The sequence below is a fragment of the Cotesia typhae genome, unplaced genomic scaffold, assembly GCF_013202065.1.
Source record: "Cotesia typhae breed Kobodo isofemale line unplaced genomic scaffold, CoteBio_Ctyphae scaffold_13, whole genome shotgun sequence".
NCBI classification, from domain to species: Eukaryota; Metazoa; Arthropoda; class Insecta; order Hymenoptera; family Braconidae; genus Cotesia; species Cotesia typhae.
In genome coordinates this window covers 1885203-1906912 of record NW_027423774.1, presented here as the reverse complement: position 1 = coordinate 1906912, position 21710 = coordinate 1885203, and the positions used below count along the sequence as shown (strand labels likewise).

General features: G+C 26.8%; 1 protein-coding gene across 1 annotated transcript; it reads right to left on the bottom strand.

Annotated features, from left to right (window-relative positions):
- Positions 1–16740: 16740 nt before the first annotated feature.
- On the bottom strand, positions 16741–21432 carry LOC141534502 (tetratricopeptide repeat protein 17-like). The gene is made up of 11 exons (XM_074253886.1): positions 20985–21432; positions 20256–20527; positions 20025–20136; positions 19732–19958; positions 19353–19640; positions 18919–19253; positions 18577–18817; positions 18257–18500; positions 17955–18179; positions 17648–17819; positions 16741–17363 (listed from the first exon to the last, which is right to left on the bottom strand). The coding sequence occupies exons 1-11, from the start codon at positions 21096–21098 to the stop codon at positions 17188–17190; spliced, it is 2406 nt and encodes an 801-aa protein (XP_074109987.1). The 5' UTR covers positions 21099–21432; the 3' UTR covers positions 16741–17187.
- Positions 21433–21710: the final 278 nt, after the last annotated feature.

Here is a 21710-nt window from a genome sequence, read left to right as displayed (position 1 = left end):
TTTCATTTAATATATTAGTCCTGACCCACAATTGGAAAATTTGTTGCAGAACAATATTTAATGACTCATATTTAAAGAGTTATAAGAGCTGTAATAGTGCTTGATAATATTATGAGACAGAAATATTATTATCTATTGGAAAAAAAAAAAAAAAAAAAAAAAAATTAAGAAATTTATTACAGATAGTAAAGTTTCATAAAATTCATAAAGCTTTGTGATTTCTAGAGATTTTATTAAGATTATAAAATTTTAAGATAAAAATACAAGACATGAAATTTTTATGGTGCTTTCTGAAGGTATCTATTTTGTTACACTAATAAAAAAAAATAATTCAGTTCGAGAGTAAAAATTCTGAACCAGAAAAATAATTTTGGAGAATATGATTACTTTAAACCAAACAGAAAAATTCTTGACAAAAAGAATTTATAAAAAAAAATGTAACAAACAAAATGATCGATTTTTACAATGCTTTATTATTTTTCTAATCAACTTATATTCATTTTTTTCCTTAATAAAAAATTGTAGAGTTAATATAAATACACAGAGTAAAAAAATTAACTTGAATCAAGAGAAAAATTCTTGAACCACGAAAATAATTTTGAAAGTCTTAATTGTCTTGAAGATATAGTTCTTCAAAATAATTTACTTGATTCAAAAAAATTTTTTTCTGCATATCTTTATCAATTTTTTTTTATACATTTAAATACAAAACATTATTCGTATGGATAAAATTCAATTTTATGTAAAGAAAATATCCCATTGTTAAGGTTTCTTATTTTGTAATTAAAAATTGGATTTAAGTAAAAAATTTTGAATTTTTATAAAAATATGTAAAAAATTAAACTTTTATTGAGCTTTTAGTCAGATTCGGCTATTAAGCTTATTTAGAGGAGAATTTTCTCCCTAATTCTCAGCCTATAAAAACCTTGAGAATAAAATGTTTTTCTCTTCAAGCTATCCTACAAAAAATAATTAAGTAGTCGGTGGAATATTTGAATATTAGTAGATTTTTTTGCGGCAGTCTATATGGCTCTTAAATGAATTGTCCGTCAAAAATTGGTCAGTTACCATCAGAAGCTGTCGGGGGTGCTATGACCCCGCGACCTAGTTTGGTATCTCTATGACGTCATTTCCCAACGTCATTGCCCGGGCGAATGTAGGTCAGACGAACTTTTAGCTTCACAGGAGACAGGATAGTCTATTGACAAATTTAGTGTATTTGTTCCAAGGTATAAGCTAAAAAATTATTTTTTTTCCTTCAATCAATTTTTCTTTTCTCGTGGATAATCGTGACATTAATTATTAACTACAAATTGATTTGAATGACCACCATTGAATGGTATTAACTGATCATTGATAAAATCCTTCAAAATTTCTGTTAGCCTCAACCTAAAGACCATAGTTCTTAAGTCTTAGCTAAGGACAACTTAAGGTAGTTAAGAGAGACAGTCGAAATTATTTTCACGGATGACGACAACGGGAATGTTACACTAATGGCAATAAATAATAAATAATAAATATTTAATAAAATAATGATTGAAGGAAAGGAGAGAAGACAAACTAGTAGATAAGGAGGCCAAGGAAAACGGACAAAGGAGTCATAAAGATTTTTGGGCGTCACACAAAAGTCGAACGGTTTGCAGATCTCATGAATGGCCGCGTAATGTGAATGAAGCTCCAGTGACCTAGTTTTACGGTACCCCTTCGACAGTCTCTCTTATCCTCCCTCTTTTTCGCTCTCCTACTCTTGGCTTTTCTGAGCCTCAACTTCTCCTCTCGACGTTTCTGTATTGCTTTCTGCAAATCTTCCTTTAACCCTTTAATGTATTCCTCAGGTTCAAATTAGGTTAAAGTATTCAATCTATTAATTATTTTTAACGTGAGAATTATTATTTAAAAAAAAGGATGACTTAGGTGTTCATTACTTTAAAAATTAAAAGTCAACTATAATTTTTTCTCGATTAACTCACCAAAAATTATTTAAGTATCAATATATTTTCATGAATTTTTTTAATATCTTCACTTAAATAAAAAAAAATGATCCTCTTCATAAATTGTTTGTCAGACCAGTAGAAAATTTTTTTGAAAGTGTGCGAATGTAATTGTAAATTGCAATAGACAACGTAGTAATAGAAAATCAGAGACTTTTATAAATTTCTTTTTATCAAATGGCAGAAAAAAAAAAAGAGAAAATTTAATCAAAGTTTATTTTTTTATATATTTGTTAAAATTGATTGTAAGCTAGGTTTGTAAATTTAATATCTTATGATAGCATTGTTACGTCAGGAGCAGGTTATCGACTGCTTCATCTTTTTACCACTCTTCTTTTATTCATCGGAATGAGAATATTAATTCACTTTGAACAGCGCCTTTTTCATTACTTAAATTTTTATCGATAAATCAACATTTATTTTACCACAATTTTATTCAATATTATCTTTCTAAAGAATATTTATTTCAAAATTAAAAATGTAAATCATTAATTATGCATAACTTAATTAAAAATTAACAAAACATTTCTCATTTTGACTGAAGTTGATAAAGATATTTCCAACAGAAAAAAAAAAAAAAAAAAAAAAAAACATTTAATTAATTTATGATTAATAAAATAATAAGGCTTAAAAAACAGTATTAATAAAAATGATGACCTAGTTTCTGAAAATTCACTCGTGACCTATGGTAACGGTTATTCCTTCCTCGAACCCTAGTGTAGTCATTCTCGTCCTCCTTCTCTATTTCCTCTTGCATCGGTATACATATATACGGTGTTATATATAGATGTGTATGAAATTAACGTTCTCTATAAAATTTAAACACTGACAGTGTGTGCACGTTGGGGTTGAAATGACGTCATAGAACGTCAGACGTCGAACCCCAGTGGGAAGGTGCATCGACCTAAAACCCCGGTTTGCCTGGCTAGGCGTCCTGGCCTCGTACATCATCCCCCTGTTGTCCCGTTTGAGGATCTGTGCCGAGGACACCCGACCGATTGAGGAAGAGAAAGCAAGTAGAGGGAGTTGTTTAATACGAGATAGCTAAAGCATCATAGGAAAGATTTTTACTGATGAAAGAGGTTGCTAGTGATGATGACGTTCGTCAACATATTAATGTGGTGAGGGGGAGCAAGGTAACCAACTCAAATAATAATAATAAATTTGAAAAAATTTATTGAATTTATAATTGTGACTTACTTTAAATTTAAAACTTTTTTTTTTTTTTTTTGAAGACTCAATTAATTTTTTTTATTATGAATAATACTGTGTTATTTTAAAATGACTTGTGAATAATAATAGTAACAAAGTTTAAGGTCATAAATAATGAACATTGATTATTTAATAACCGGATCTGTCATTGATTCTAAAATATCTGAGTGTTTTATTTAAGGAAGCAGCTTTTATTAATAAAGTATATTAAAGATGTTACATCAGCAATAATACTGATTAAAATTTTTTTAATTAGTTTGTCGTTTGTAAATTTAAATTTAATAACAAAAAAAAAATTATTCTATAAATCAGTAAAATACAATTTTAATACAATGATGTATGATTTTTAGCGCAGATATCGAACAAATAAAAATCAAGGATTTATGGTGATATTTTAAATGATAAAGGTCTCCTAGATTGGGAGTACCACAGCAGTATAAGTAAAACCCTAAAAACCAGGAACGAACGCGCGAGGCCACGTGGTGTGACTCGCGCGGGATAATCAATGCAGTGACGTCATAAAGCTGTGGACCAATCAGCTAAAAGCTCCATTCAACCCGCCAACCTCGGATTTCTCTTGCCAGTGGAAACTCTCTGAGTTCTGTCAGACTTTGTCCGACTGCAGTTCCGTCTCGACCACTGGCTCTGCCAGTTGGTCTAGGAACACTCCAGAGCCTCATTTTAGTTATGTTTTATTATATTATTTTATCAAGTGTTTTTTATAATCACAAATTATTTTATTGAGTTCTAAAATAGTCATTTTAGTTTTTAAATGAGTGATAGATTCATTTTGTATTAAAACCTCCATGGAATAATTTACTTTTTAAACATTTAAAGTGATTATCAACAGTTCTGATTTATTGCCAGATGCAATCAAGTAAGTATAAAAGAGATTCACAGAGATAATAAAAATGTAATGCATGTTTTTTTTTTTTTTTTAACTTCTCGCTGTGAGAATCGATTTACTTTTTTTTTTTTTTAATATTATAACCTTCATGTCGGATCAATATGAATTTATTTATTCCAATCACATGCATCATTTTTTTTTTTTACTCGCCTTCGTTTAAATTATTCAATTGCAGTACTTGCGTTGTCTGTTGTGGCACATTTTTTGTTATGAAAAATATTTTATAGTAGCAAAACCACGTGTACGTCGTGTTAGACAAAACAGAAACCCACGCAATTTTCTCCGTAGACGAGAATCCGCCCACATTACGGGAAACTCGGCAAAATTATTTGCAATAAAAAATAGTTACTTTCTTCAATGTGGAAAATCAATTTACTGGTTTATTTTTTTATTATTAATTTTAATAATTGATAAAAAAATTAAATTCACTAAAAAATAATTTTTAGAGAAACTATTAAACATCTATCGTAAAAATGTAAGACAAAAATTATTTGTGAAATTTTTTTCTCGTCAAAACAAAATAAATTACGAAGTTTATTAAAAAAAATTTATGACACTACAAAAAAATATTTTTTTCGTTAATTTTCAAAGCTAAATAAATATTTGGAAAAAATAATAATAATAAGTAACATTTACTTCCATTGGACGATGAAATAAAATTCTGTCGAGGTCAATGTAATTCCACATGTCTCTTTTGTTATCAGCAAAATTTTAACTAAGTACGAAGCTTTTGAAAAATGTGAAAAATGTCAAGTGTGTAGAGTTAATTAACAAGGATAAATATGCAAATATGTACTACAAAGGTGAAAAGCACTTGTCTCAGCTTAAATGTTTTCTTTGTAAGAGTTTATGTCCTCAAAATATAGAGATAAAAAGTTATGAAAATAAAACAGAAGACAGTACTTTACTTGTCACTTTCGGTGAAATATAACATCATTTTTTCTTATACCCATATCTACGGGATAATATATATTCTTATTACTAATGTTTAAAGATGACATTCATAGTTTGAACAAAAATGTCTAATATATTTATTTCTTCATGATATTCTTCAACTCTGTTTGTATTTATTATTATTTACTAAATTTTCAAAGTAGATTTCTGCTTAAAAATAATCTGTAAAAAATAATAAGTATAATTTTTATTAATCAAAGCACGTACCATCACAAATATTTTAAACTGTCTGCTTCAAATTTACCTTACAAAAATTTTTAAATCAATATCGTATTAATTATATTAAATAATCAATTAAATATACAGCTTTTACATCAGTTAATGGTTGGATAATTTGACTAATTTCTACTTATAATTCTCGCCGCTATCAATAACTTTCTTCAATTCATTTATTAACTTCATAATTAAATTATTGATTTTTCTTATAACTTTTTTTTTTAAGCTTATTTTTTAGAAATATAATTAAGTTGAGTTACGTTTGATTTATTGAAGCTAATTTAACGTTATTTACACTTATATACTTACTTATATCTCCCAGAGTCGAAATCATTTTTCAAATTTCAATTCAAGTAATTAAAACTACGAGATTCCATTAAAACTTGGATTAAATTTGATTTCCAAACAAAAATAACATCTCATATTTTTTCAATACCGAAACATATGTGATAAATTATCAGACATTGACACATATGATCGTATGAACACCAAGCATTTTTAAATATCAATTACTAAATTAATTAGGGTGTTGTTATATATCATTTAAAGACAATATAAAAAAAATGATGCGTGAATTCAATTAACTATTCGTGCAATAATTGATTTTTATATTTAGAAATTTGTATAATAAATTTTTTCAAATGCATTTAGAGCTAAAGGAATAAATAAAAATAAATAAAATAATCTAACGCTTCAATTTAAATCATAATTGACAAAATTGTCAATGTTTATGTTTTTACATTGCTCAATTTTTTCATTTACGTTTAATTGTTCTTTGTACATATTAATGACCATATTTAATATCTCATATGAGTTTTATATTGATCAAAAAAATTTTTGTGAGTTTTTTTTTCTACATTTTATTTATACAGACTTGAAAAATTAAGTAGTAATGATTTTAATTGAATGGTTTCGATTAATTATTTTTCTAAAAAATATAATTTAAAATTTTTTCGTTTTAACACGATCATAAATGTTCGGACAGCCCAAAATTGTAATGATTTAATTAGTATTTTACACGCAAAAATATGTGATTTTTATTTTTATCAAAATAATACTGATAATTAAAAAGATAAAACAATAAAAAGCTAAAAATACTAATAGAGACTAATTTTTGTTGAGAAGAGTTAGATACTTTTCATGACGACTATTTAGTTTTGTTAATTAGGTCAAAATATAGCTCACGAATCCTTCCTCGGTTTGAAAACCCCATTTAGCCCCCTGGAATGCACGTCATGTCAGGGGAGGTGGTGACGTCAGCTGAATGCGAACTCGCGATTGGCCAGTCGGGCTCTGACGTCACGGCCGTTTAGATCTTTCTCGCTCGCGCTTCCCCGTTTTGTAACGCCGTTTCCTTCTCGGGTAGAGAACAAAACGTCCAGCATAGTTCTGTGTATTGCAAGTTCGAATATATATACATACAATCGGTAAGAGAGTACATCGAGGTTCAAATTGGTTCAAAGCCCTAGATTTCCAAGGCTACCTCATCCGCGTAGTTCACCGTCCATTTTCGCCCGAGGTATATCGCCATTCAATTTCCCGTAATTTTTTTTTTTTTCATTCAATTATTTCTGTAAAATTAATTTTTGTTAATAGCAATCATACTTATTATACAATCTTTTCAATTTACATTTTTTTTTAAAAACATATTAGTATTTTATTTGCGAATAAAATTTTTCATTATCAAATTAAATAATTGAAATTATAAAGTGATTTCTCAGTCATTGATTTGTTGAATAGTTTATTAATTATCCGAGTTATAATTTTGATAATTAAAAGATTAAAAAAAAATGTTTTTTCTAATTAATTTTTAACTTTATTTTTTTTATTTTCTTTTTTCTATTTCAAGATGCGATTGTATTAAATATAAATCAAATTATGTTGAATTTTAATATTCAATGAAACTTAAAATTTTACTTAAGTAGTTTTATTTTATTTAAGCGCCAAAAATTCAAAAATTTTTACAGTATTGTAATTTTAAAAGAAACAATGATAGTTACACCAAGATTAAAATTTTTTACTAAGAATTTATCATTAAATAATAATTTTTTTTTAACAAAAAAAATTTTTTTATTAAATTGTGGGTTCAGTTTAAACAACGAGTTTCAATTCTAATGATATTTTTTGAAAAATCAAACAATTCATCAATTTCAAATGATGTTCACATGCAATTAAAAGTCTGAAAGTACTTCCCTTATAATTATTATCCAAAATTCCTCATTATTTTTAATTGTCGATTCCCTGATAAATTGAGAGCTGGAAAAAAAAACTGATTATCAGAAGAATAGTGGGAAAAAGTGTAAAATTGTTTATTACAAGGATGAATAGTAATTGAATAGTTATAAATTCAATGTCGTGCGCGTTATATCTTGAATTTTTACGAGTAAAGAATGTCGCAGAGAAGGTCCATAAATAAAGGCCCATTGAGGATGACGCCGATGGAGGATGGAGTAACGCAACCCAGTGACCTGTATTCGCGTCATTCACAATCCCACTCTTTGCCTCGGGTGCTCCGGTGCACCGGTATACTCCTTTAACAAGGGCACATACACGCATACATTCATCCCAAAAATATATGCCCGATTGATTCAGATCTTGATTCAACTTTTTGTTTTATTCAAACCTTCCTATGAATTAACTAAATTCACTACTCAGATAATTCAACTCTATTTATAAATACATTCAACAACAAATCAGTGACGACGAGCATTCGGAATTATATTTTTTAAATTTAACTTTGAAAAATTTCACCAATACAATTTTATCTTCACAAATTTTTTTTTTTAAGGATTTTATTTTATTAAAAATTTATGACGATAATAATGAAAATTTGTAAAAATAAATTTTTCATTTAATTTTAAAGCTTTGGGGGATAAGAAAAATTTTATGTCGCCCATAAAATGTGTCCATATAAGTCCAGCGATTTCAAGTATTTTTTTCGCTGTGCTCTACGTGTAGAAATAAATAATTTTTAAATATCAATTTTTTTATAATCAAAAAAAATCTTTTCATTGAAAAATTTATGATTTTAAAATTTTTTGCTTTACTCATTCTAAAAAAAAAAAAAATATGTGAGTGTTCAAAAATAATTACAAGTATTATTTTTGAATTAATATATTGTGGACCGTGAAATTCAGCAACTACCCAATAAATTTAAAATAGTGAAACTTTAAAATTAAAATAATAATTTCAAAATTTCAAAAGTTTACTTTTAAAATTGTATTTTGTGCAATGGGAATCTCAAATTTCAAATTTTTCTGTCAAATAACAAAATTTTGAACTACTACTACAGTATGAAAAAAAAAATTGATTAATACGAAAAATAATACTTCACAACTCAATGAATCCTGGTTGCCCCAGAGTAGAACCCCGAGGTTATGGTGATGCTTGATTGCCAGGCAACTTTGGGTCAATGGGGAGCTTGCTCATAGAAATAAAATTAGGTCGACCTTTGAGATCTCTCTACGTCTAACTATAAATTCCTCGCATCGCTACATAACAGCCAAGCTTCTTTCTACGTCATTTACTCGACACATCAAATTATATATAATTCAGAGAAATACACATCGAGTTTTCTAAATATACTTTATACTTGTTTACTTTCTGCTTCGATCAATGAATAATCGTGCAATAATGTGAAAATAAACACTCATTATTTATCCCTCAACTTTTATTTTCAATGTTATTCTTCCTTCGTAATTAACGAAACGCAAATGCTTTTAGTTATAATGTTTTTCAACTGTTGCAAGTCGAATCAATACTGTAAATAGTAATAAATGCTATTATTTCTATAATTGATCTACAATTTTTTTGCCCCACATTGAGTACATTAACTTTCACAAATTTAAATGGATTTTATCGGAAAACAATTTAATATGATGTTACTTTGCTAAGTACCCGACCTAATCTAAATTAATTAAAATTTTGTTCTAATAATTTTAAATACTATCAAAACTCACCACATTTAAATTAACTGATACCTAATTTGAATGTAAAAAATTTTTTTCTTTATAAATTAATCTTGAGAAAAAATAAATTGAACTATTGCAATGATTTTTTATGATAAATAATTTGAACTTAATAATTTTTATTTAAACCTTAAACTTTTTAGTAAAAATACAGTTTTAAAAAATTTCAAAAATTAAAGTTTTGTTAATACCTAATTATGGATGTATGGTCAAAATTTATGTATGATCGTAAATAGTTATGTACTACTCATTTTTTTCTTACTCATAAATAAATAATATATTAAAGTTCTAAAGTTTGGCATGAAATACCCCTCATTTATTTACGATACATGAATGTATAGTAGCATGCACTGGAAAAGTCATATATAATTCATTCGATGGAGAATTCACATCGGTGAAAATTCTAATCCATAAGAAAAATTCTCAATTGAGAAAAGCATCAAAAAATAATTTACATTTTACATATTTATCATAATAATTATAATTAATTTTTAGTCAAGGTCAATAAATTTAACACAAAATTTAACGAGTTAATATATTTTTTATTGAATATTTCTTCTAATTTTTTAACCTGGAAAATAAATATAAGATGAAGATTTTTGAACAAATATTACTTTATAATTTTCTTATAAAATACAAAAATAAACAACAAGCGAAATTTGATTAACTTTATATCTTAAACGCAGATTGTAGATTATAAATAAATTTTTTTATGTACAAAATTAGTGAGAGGAAATCTTGATACATGACCGATAAATTAATAATAGCTCATTCAGACCAAGTTGAAAAATTAATAAAATCACAGCACATATAAAAATAATTTCATTGGCCTTAATATAAAGCAGAGTAACTCTATACCTGGTAAATTTAAAATTCAATAATGACCTGCCCTTGATTTATCCGTGCATTACACTTCCATGCTTTAAATAGTAATTTCGCACATTTATTATGTCCAAAAAAAAAAAAAAAAAATACGTTTTTATCAAATTTAACTCAATTAACCAAAGTCTTAATTAATTTTCCTTAAAAGATTTTTTAACATGTTCAACAAACATTTAAAATAAAATTAGAGTTTGAAATTGATTTAAAGGATATTTTTACGGGAAACAGAAAAACAAATATCGAGAATTTATTATATTAAGACACATCTGTTACATATTATTCGTTCCATGTCTTATATCTAAAAAGTAAGTTAAAAATATATAACAAAAAAAGTTGCGTCAAGTGCCAAAGAGATAGGAATAGAGCCATTGACCTCCTGCAGTTCGCAGTTGCAGTCTCTATAAACTCTCAGCATATGATAGTAATATAGGAAAGTTCACTGGCCCAGCAAAGCGCAAGCGTATTTCTGTTATCTTCTGACGTCATTGGATGGACTAAAGCTTCATTGAACCACCCCTGTTCGCATCCCTCCGAGGAACTTATCAATATTATATCAATTCCTTCCACGCTTTGCATCAAATAAATAAATAAATAAATAAATAAATAATATTCGAGCAATCTATGTCTACCATAAAATATGTCAATAAAAAAATTTTAATTTAAATTTTATTATCCAATAAAACTTTCTCGAAAGTTAAACTTTACTGATTAATATTGTTCCACAGTACAAACATTTATTTTTTAAAACATTTCGACTTTTCATTCTCTGACTTTATTTATTTTTAATATCAACGTCATAAGTTTTTGTTGTAAGTAACAATCCATAATAGATAGACTTTTAAAATAAAATTTAATAAATAAATTAACAGTCGATAAAAGTGACACAAGAGAAAAAAAGCTCTAAACCCCCGCATAAGTCGACCGGTAAAAACGTGAGCTAAAGCTAAAGGTGAATATGCGAATATGAAGGTATAGTAGAATTTACTATCAGCATAAGAGGGTGAAGGTAACTTTTAACGTGCGCAAACAGGTAAAAAATTCTTTCAATAACTGCATTATTAAGTGAGCTGTATTATAGCTGTATTATATTTTATATGCTCTTGTTTTCGCTGACCTTTTTTATACAAAAGTATATTTTTATATTTATCATTCGTATCACACTGAAAATTATTTAAAATTACAGACTTTTTAACGAAAATCATTCATTTGGATATTGAAAACTTTTCTTTTGATTTGTAAAAATAAAAGAAGTGAATTGAAATATAAAAAACATGATTTATGTTGGAAGAAATGTTTAAACTTTCGATTCAATTTTTAGTTACTTTTACTAATCGATAAAATATTAAAATATAATAAAAAAAATCACGGTATGAAAAAAGGCTACGCCTATGAGACCTGCAAGGCTTCTCCGAGGGTTGCTATTAATCCATTTTACCGTTAGAAGATTTAAACGGCTTCTTATGCAATTCTATACGGTGTATTTGGTTTGTAATGTTTTTAAACCTTCCTCGTGTGTACTATATTTTATTTTCGAAATTTTTTATCTGTAAATTTAAATATAAATAAAATAATATTATTATTTTATTTTGGGTGTCTGTATTTATTTAATTATTGCTGATTAATACAAATTCTAATCTCTGAAAAAAAATTCTAATTCTTTTATACATTCAGTATTTTACCCAGAATTTTGATTTAAAATTTTCAAAATTCATTTTTAGTGCATAAAATTTTCATAAAAAAATTTTTGTTTATTTTTCTGTTAATTTTTATTAAATTTAATTATGAAAAAAACGCTTAAAAGCTACAACTAACAATTATTCTCTCAAATATTTGTAAACATTTAGACGGTTACATGTGCAAACTCTGATGAGAATAAATTAATTGAGGTTGCATGAAAACTAATTACGAATGTCACCTGCTATTTCATGTGAATAATACAGCGCAATTTAAATTTAACGCATTCTAGCGCGTCGTTATTTTATTTTATAATCAAAATATGTGACCAAACAAAAAAAAAATTCTTTGAAATTGTTTAAACAATTTTATCAATTTCTTAGAAATTTTCCTACACAGTAAAATTTTGAAGTAAAATATTTAACACGTTTTTTGTTGATTTAAGAGAATACATGTTAAATTTATACCTTAAAATGTTAAATATTTTTAATACAAAATTTTATTACTGTGGCTTTAAATTTGAATAATTTAAAATAATTAGACAAATATTATCCATAAAATTTGATACTTTATTGAAGATTAAAAATTTTTTTTAAACCAAACATATGTTTATTTTAATAAAGTATATTTTCTAATTAGATGAAGACCAACATATTTCTTTAGAATATCGTAAAAGAAGAATTTTTCATAATAAAAGAAGCCAATGGAACGAAAGTAGGCATATTCTATCAAGTTATCATAAAAATAGGCAAGCCGTCTTATGTTTCTGTCTTATTTCATTGTACAATTGAGATATGAAATATGACATAAACTTAAGGTGGTTTCCTATATAATCATCCTGAAGCTATCCTGCCTCGTAAACTGATTGCTGGAGTAAGTTCTGCATTCAAAACTCGTGAAAACATCCCAAGGTAAATTTATCTTTATATCTTCACTGCATAATATAAGGTAAGATTTATTTTCAGTAGTAAAATTCAATGTCTAGTCAGGCATAGTTCAATTAAGAGTAAATAACAATGACAATATACATATATAATAATAATAATAATTATTATTATTATTATTATTAACAGGTAGTAGCAGGTTAAAGGTAAAAGATAATGGGTAGTAGGGATGGTAAATAAAAGAAATATAAAGACGAAGCCGACGCGGGGTGCTAAGCCGAATCCTGAAAAGTGTCGTAGAGCTTAGTCGGCTAACGTTACTTATACTGTACTCTGGCAGTCGGTGTAGGGGACACGGGGATATCAGGCATCTTTCTCGCAACTGCTCGCATTCCACCCTTATTAGATTCGATACTTATATCTATACTTAACTGGTCTATACCATTTTACCGCAACTGCACATAACAATCTAAACTTTTTTTATTCCAACTTCATGATGCACTTTGCAAAATCTTATTATTTTATTTAAAATATACGTCTGACATTATTTACAATTGACCTATAAATCATTTTTATTTATTATTAATAATTATAATAATATTTACTAATTTAAAATAAGTTTTTCTATTTTTTTTTTTATTAAAATTAAATATAATTAATACTACTTATTTTGAATAATTTTGTGAAGCTAAAGTAGAATTTTTTTAGCATTACTAGCTGCGCCAAAAATATTAATTTTCCGACGAAAAAATTTAGTGAAATAATTTTTAAAATGTATGTAATAAATTTTAGTTTGCATGAAAATTACTTACATTAAAATAAATTAAAAATAGTTCATGACAATTATGATAATTAATATAATTTGAATACTATTTTATTTAACATAGATTTCTTCGAACCTTCTGCTTTGCATATTCGGAACTAAGTACTTAAAAATATAAAATAGGTCAAGTTAGTCTCAAGGAAACACTGGTAAATCCTATTACATTGTATAGAATCATAGTTATAATTGTATGAATGTGTATAAGTATTTATAAGCATAATTAGTTAATTCTAAAACTAGATCTTGTTGTTGTTCTCCTAATAAATACGTCCTCAAACTCTTAAGGATTCACATCATTCGTAACTCACCTCAATAATTAAATCATTAATGTATAGAATGTACAAAATAACATTACACTAATTTCACTTTATAAACCTCATTAAACTACTTTTATAATTCTTAACCTACTTAGTATGCTATATGCTATTTTTTTATCAAGCATTTGTCAATATTAAACTTTTCCTTTTTTTTTTATACATTACTATCCGTTAACTTTTTCTAAAATTATTTTAAAAAATTAGTTTTTAATTATTTTAATTGTTCAAGCTAAAAAAATTTTACTTAAAGATTTTTTCTGGAGTGTTTTTGATAATAGTTCAAATTTCAATTGATATTTTTAAAATAAATTTGAAAAAAATTTAATCCTCTATAAAATGAGCCTAGAAAAAATAAAATAAATTTTGAAATAAGTTGAATAAAATTTTTTTTAAAAAAAAAAAGATCATACTTTTATTTAAACCTACAAAAAATTTTTTAATTCAATCCTCGATCTTTAAAAATTATTAGAAAAAAAAATCTGATGTATTCAGTAGATATTAAATAAATATAATTTTAATACATAAAAAAAATATGTATTTAATTTATATTTGTGGCGAGTATTTATTTCGTTTATTGATTAACAAAATTTATTAAAAATCTAAAAAACATCTTTGATTTATGTATGTAAAAGGGTAATCTCTGCGACTTGCATAACTTGTGTGCCCTTATTTCCAAAGATACACGTGTTTTCTACGGCTAATACTTTCAACCGATTGGCCGGTACTGTAAAAAGCTGTTGCGCAATTGGTCGATGGATTAAGTTACCACGTGGGGTTGTAGTATAAAACACGAGGTAAGGGATGAAATTACTTGCAGTTCTATAAGAAACTTGTTAATGTTATGAGTGTTTTTTATTTAGTATTCATTTTGTTTGTCAGTGCAGTGATTGTTTAAAGCTTATTTTTCATTTAAATTACACGAATTTAAATAATTAAAATATCAAGTATAAATAACTAGTGCGAAATAAATTTCCTCCTTCAATAGAATATTTTAAATAAAATCGGTAAATAACTTGCGGATAAGTAGTAGCGGGAGTCCAAAAATAATAAATAAATAAAATATAAAAAAAAAAATATTTTCGGAAGTAATTGTTTCTTCTTTTTGTTTAAAAATTTTAATTTTATTAACTAAATTGACAATTCTAAAAATTTTAACACTTATACTATTTTCAGTATCGTTACTGCGAGTGTAATTTTTAATTACTGATTAATTTTAATTTCAACGCTAAGTTGAAAGAAAAAAATGTTAAAATTATACTGAATTATAAATTTCGAAACGAGGACAGTGTTTAAGAACTCGTATTACCTTCGCACTCTAAAATCGAACTCAATGAATTTTGTATTGATGCTTAAACTATCCGGTCAATTCTATAGCACCTAAAGATGTTTATTCCCGGCGATTCACCTACTATACGGTTATAATACTAAATATTACACTGAATATATTTGCTACTGTGACACCGATCTTATTTAATGCCTTATAGGTGGATATAGTATACCAGTATGTCAGATATCTTCACTAAAAATACAGTTTATTATTTTTTAACAAGTAACTCTAACTGAGTGGCCTCTATTTTATTAATTCAATCATCAACGATTAATTTAATTAATTAATTAAAAGAGGTGTGAGGTATATAATTAATTATTGTATTTAATTATCGATAAATGAAGATAAATTGGGCCTTAATGCAGCTGCTGGCCACTGCACAAGATTAGACATATGACTCTTGTGCGTGTGACAGCGGCTATGATGGGGCTTCTTTCATACAACAGCTTAATAATATATTCCATTTAATATGAAGAAATATACACGTATATGTAATACATACTTTATAGTACTTGTGCTGGTAAAAAACGTATGTACAAAACTTTTATCAATAGTTACTGGATGTAAAAGGGGGAAGACCTACGGGCTTACACATCAAGTATCGAATTTAGAAACTTGATATTTTGATACTTGTATACATAATCAATTTAATTTTTATTTTTTAGGTATCATTAATTATTTATGTTTCGATTGGTATTATCGGGAGTGGATTGAAAAAAGAATCCATTAAATTAATATTTATAAAAAAAAATTTTTTTTTGGATTATCTCTTTCTTCTTTCTTTGTAATTGACTTATCATTTTTATAAAATATAAACTTTTTAATTTTTATTATTAAATAAATAAAGATTTTGAAATATTAACATTTAGTTTTTAAGATTTTTATTTTGATTAAAAATAATTATTATTGTTCATATTTTTTTAAAACTATTAACGAGCAATAAAATTATTTTTAAGTTTTATTTGTAATTGCTTTAAAATAGAGTTTTTAAATTTTTTTTTAATCATTTAGTATATTATTAATATTTAAATAATTTATAGCAATTATTATTGGCTATTTTGCTAATATGATTATATATTGCGATGAAATAATATCAATGTTTTTTGTACAGTCATAAAAAAATCTCAAAAAAAAAATCTGCAACGAAGAGGTGATCCAAGAAAAGGAAAACTGATTGCGGACATCATTTACTGTCTGTCAAGATTATACTCATTGGGATATTACTTTGCACCGGATATTGAGATTAATAAAATCATATAGCTAATTTTTATTTTATTACTAATAAAAAGGATAAATATTTGAATAAATTTACTTACAATTTTGTATGAACACACTGTAAAATGAATTCATTAATTTAATAAAGTTTAGTAAATTACTTTAGTTAAAAGCGTAATGATGGGGTCTAATCAGCTGCCCAATTTTAAAATACAGCGACTGCAAAATTTTTATACCTGATTTTTTTTAGTATTGCTGCATTTCTTATATTTTTTTTTTAAATTGGGCAGCCGTAATATCCTTAAGGTAAGTTTAAAATTAATTTCAGTCCAGGTTGATTGAAAAAATATTTTAAAATAAATACAATATATTTAGTTTAACATCATTTTTATATTTAAATACCACTCCAATGAAACACTATCATACAAAATAACTTTATATACATTCATTTAATACATAATCTATAGTATCCTTCTTTAAAATTTAAAACACACCACACAAACAGATCATCAAGAGTCAATATAAAACAGAGACATTTTATCATTAAATTCAAACTTGTGCTTTAGTAGTAACTGAGATTGCTAGATTCTCACATTTTTAAAGTAAGAAAATATATTTGTGGATACGGAATGTTTAAATTCAGTCGATATGCAATTCTAAGTTTTATTTTTAATAAATTCTTCGGAGATTCTTTGAAACGAGACTCTATAATGTCATATAATTACTTTATTTTGATTACTGATCGATCGATCAATATTTGTACGATTTTTAGTAATAATTATAGCCAACAATTCATACTATCTCATTGTCAGTATAATTATGGACCTTTTACTTCATCATTGTGCATTTTCATAGCAAAACATTGTATAGGTTTACAATCTCTACCGTCTCCAAAACAGAGCACTGTTTCTCCTTCATTTAAATCATGTTTAGCTATTCTCTCAGGTGATGAATACGTCATTCCACAGCTTTCTATTTCATTTCCTCCGTTCCCTGTAAAAGCCAAAAAGAAAACCATCAATTTTGATAAAGGTTTTTAATTTTTTATCTAGATACTAGGTCAAAATTTATCTTTAATAATTTAATTATCGCTGGTTCTTTAATTAACTTTAGTAAAAACTTGTAAAATATTAAATCAATTTTTTAAATGTCAAATAAATAGTGTAATCTATTTATAAAAATGATTTTAAATTTAAACTAAAAAAAGTAAGTTTGCAGTTTTAATTTTAAATAAATGTCAATGTATAAAAAAAAGTATTAAAAAATTAAAGCATTACCTATACGTCTGTTGTTTGAACGTCTATGACAAATAACTGTCCTCAATAACATTAAAGCTTTGCCATCTATTAATTCTGGATCAACTCTTAAGCTTTGTTTCACATGATACATCGCACCAGTGTAATTTTTTTTTGCAAAAAGTAATGATCCATATAAATAATTTGTTAATGGCTAAATAAAATTGAACAAAAAAAAAATAAAACACTTTATAAGATTTATTTTTTATTTAGGATGTAAGATAAATGTAAGATAAACATGCAGGTTCTAAAAATGTATAGGTATTAAGTATAGACACAGATAGATTACCTCAATAGAGTTTACCCGAAGAGCTTCTTTGGTAGTTCTCAAAGCATCATCAATCAATCCAAATTTTTGGCTGATTGAAGCGATACTTACTAAAGGTACATCTTTGAATTCATTTGGAACAGTATTTAAAGCAGATTGAAGGCAATCTAGAGCATTTCTGAATTTTCCAACGACTCGCCAGTGCAAAGAAGCCAGCATAGACAGAGCCCATGGCGCAGCAACTTTCTACGTAACAAATTTATAATAATTTAGTCATTCTCTGCATCAAAATAATACTCTTATTAGATAAATTTATACGTTACTGATTTTGTAGCAGTCAAAATTCTTTGTCCGATTTCAGCTAATTCTGAATTTTTAGCCAAACTTGTTAAAAATGATGTCAAACTGCTTTCAGGAGAATTAATTCCCATAGTTGCTTTTAACAATAACGGAGAAATAAATTTTGAGTCAAAAGAGCTTGGTGTCTCACAAATCGGTGGATACCAGGGTAATGCATACTCTTTGCCTGAATCCATTCCAATCAATTCATTAACAAAAATATTAACTCTGAAAAAAAAATTTTTTAAGTAAACAAAATTATCGTTAATACATTTTTTTTTCTTGATAATCATGCAATACCAACATGTAGCCTTTGTTCTCTGGTGATAAATAAATAGGTATGTATTGTTTGGTGTCAATAAGTAGCGATGGTTTTTCACACTCGCTCTGATCTGGCCAATTTTTGTTTTCAAACTCTCGATTACTTTTTTTTATTTCAAAATTATAATACTTTGGTTTACTAGTCGGTTCCATAAAAACTGTAAAGAATTCCGTACTCCGGTCATTAGAATTTTTTGGTATTGGACTAAAGTGCTCATTTTTAGCTAATTAAAAATTGAAAAATAATAATAATGAATTAATCTAATAAAATAATAAACAAAAAATTTCTAATATTTGCTTGAAGATACAAATTTGAATAACTCACAAGGTAGAACTTTGGCTATTGACATTCTGTCATTAATTTTTTCAACTTGATTCTCAACATTTTTTAATTGCTGCAAACTGACGCCAATATCAACAAAAAGATTATGGGCAAACATTTGATTGTCATTAGTAACTTGACATGATAGCATTGCATCGTCGTCTTCACGCTGCATACAAGATTGTCCTCTATTTGATAAAATAGGCCCTAAACGATGAGCACGAAATGCCACAAAAGGCGTTTTCATTCGCTCACACAATATTTTTTCTTCAAGCTTTAACCATTCTGTATAATCTTTTTGTTGTGCGTGTAACTCCGTCACTATGTCATCCAGTCTCCTAAATAACAAATAAAAACCCATGTGCTTTTCCGATCAACTTGTAACTTGATTGATAGAAAAATAAATTTGAAAACAAAAAAAAAACAGGTGTATTTACTTGTGTAAAGCAGTGAGAGCTTCAGTCAAACTTTGACAGCATAAGATAACAAATTTAGCTTGCTTTGCCTGCTCCATTGAAGGCGTAAGCCTCAAAGAATTGTCATAGCACGCTAATGATCGATTGTAATCACCTAAAATTGCATAAACATGCCCTAAAGCAAGATGTTGATGACTTTGTGTTGGCGCATAATCTATTGCCGTATGGAGAACAATAGCCGCTTCTGCTGAATATTTAGCAGCATGTAAAATTCCACCCGTTGTTAATAATGGTATGTCACGATATTGCCTTTAAAATTATTTATTCATTACTTTACTTTCAATATGTCATTAAAATTTATTTTTCTTTATAGTTATATAATAAAAAGATTTTTATCTACCTAGGAGCTGTAACGATAGCCCGCCTAGCACATTCAAGAGCATTAAAAGCATCTCCTTTTACTCGCCAATAAATAGCAGCAAGATTTAAATGCAACCATGAAGTGCTGTTTCTTTTCAATCCATGCGCTATTTGATGACCGAATTTATTTAAATCCGTTCCTGGTGGTAAATACTTTATCAAGCCTTTTTCTTGATGCTGCGATAAATTTTTTCTATTGCGCATTGCCTGTTTTTTAGAAAAATACAATTATTGATTATACAGTTAATGTAAATTTTTTATCAATTTACTCACACTGAGATGTTCAAAAGTGTACATGCTGAAATCTAAAGGAAAAGTTTTTTTGCAATCTGGAATGGCTCGTTTGCCATCATCTGGTATTCCGTCGAGTAAATAATCTTTTTGTCTGTAAAAAGCAAACATATTTAAGATAAATATGTAATGGACCAAATAATAATGGACTCGGTAATTTTATTCTTGCAGGTAAAACAATTTCAAACAGTACTTATAAATTATACAACGTACGTTACTCCCTTTCGGTAGCTACCATCAGTAGCAACACTAGCATAAAAATCGAAATCCTCCAATAATTTCCGATTAGATATACATTCTGGATTCGACGATTGCAACCAAGACTCCAAATCTCCGATGGAATTGAGAACAGCTATTTGACTATCTAGAACCATTTTTCTCGCCATTATTTTTTTGTGCAGTGATTGAACAATGTTCATTCGTTTTTCTTGCTCAAGAAATGCAGGAAGATCATTGGGTCGTTTCATTTGAAATGCCGAGTCCAACTATAAAAGACAATGTCAATTTGAGTAATTATCAGAAATATTGAAATAATATCAGAGTATCAGGTGAATAAAATAACTGGAATCTCATCCATTATCAATGAGATTTAAGTATAGCAATTCAAATTCGATTTTATAAAAAATAAAATATTAAAACTAATTGATGAAATCCTTAAGCCAATCTGATTAAAGTTTTATCATCAATTCTACGGCAATTGAATGTTAAATGATATATGTGAGATGTTGTTATGATAAATATATCAAACATAAAATCTCTACCAACTAGTGCTACATAAAGTTTATATTTTTCTAAATCTAATTAGTCATCATATCTTATCAGGTCTTTAATGTGTTGTCAGAAGGAATTTATTATTTTTCGGCTAATCAAATAAAGCATTACATTAAATTGTTTGTTTTATAATTTCTACTGTTCACAAAAATTATAATAACATTATTATACCTGTGATTGGATTTTTCCATTTTCAGTGACAACCCAGTGAGTCGTACCAGATATTCCAATAATTGCTTGAAATAACATAAAAAATATTCTGAACGATCTGAATCTGACCATCATAATTTCACTTTTCTTTTATTCCAATAAAATAAGTTTTTATAAAATAATAATACTGATTATTATTGTTATTATTATTATTATTATTATTATTATTATTATTATTATTATTATTATTATTATTATTATTATTATTATTATTATTATTATTATTATTATTTTACATCAATAATTTGGTATCTTTTTTCCAGTGAATTGAACCTAAATTTTATTCTATGTTTTTACTGATTTTTTATTAATTCGTCTCATTTTCATAAACTGTGAAACCTTACTAAGACGTAAAGTCGCGCGAAAACAAATAATTTGATCAGCACTACTGAAACTATTTTATTCTATTCAAGTGTTGAGACAAACAACTGTATAGTTCGATATTTGAGGTTACTACACGTACATAAATATACGCTTTTCCATCTTTTACTCTCTTCAATTTCAACAGTATCTCGAGAGCGAGATGACTATACTTATTTATCTTTTAGCTGTTTCTTTTTCATTGGCTGTTACGTAACCAATAGAACTGTTTGGTAACAGACCACGTGGGAACATTTGGCTATCGGATTGGTCATTTAAAAAAAAGTCGGCTTTTAAAGGACATTTAATTTCAATTTAATAATCAAA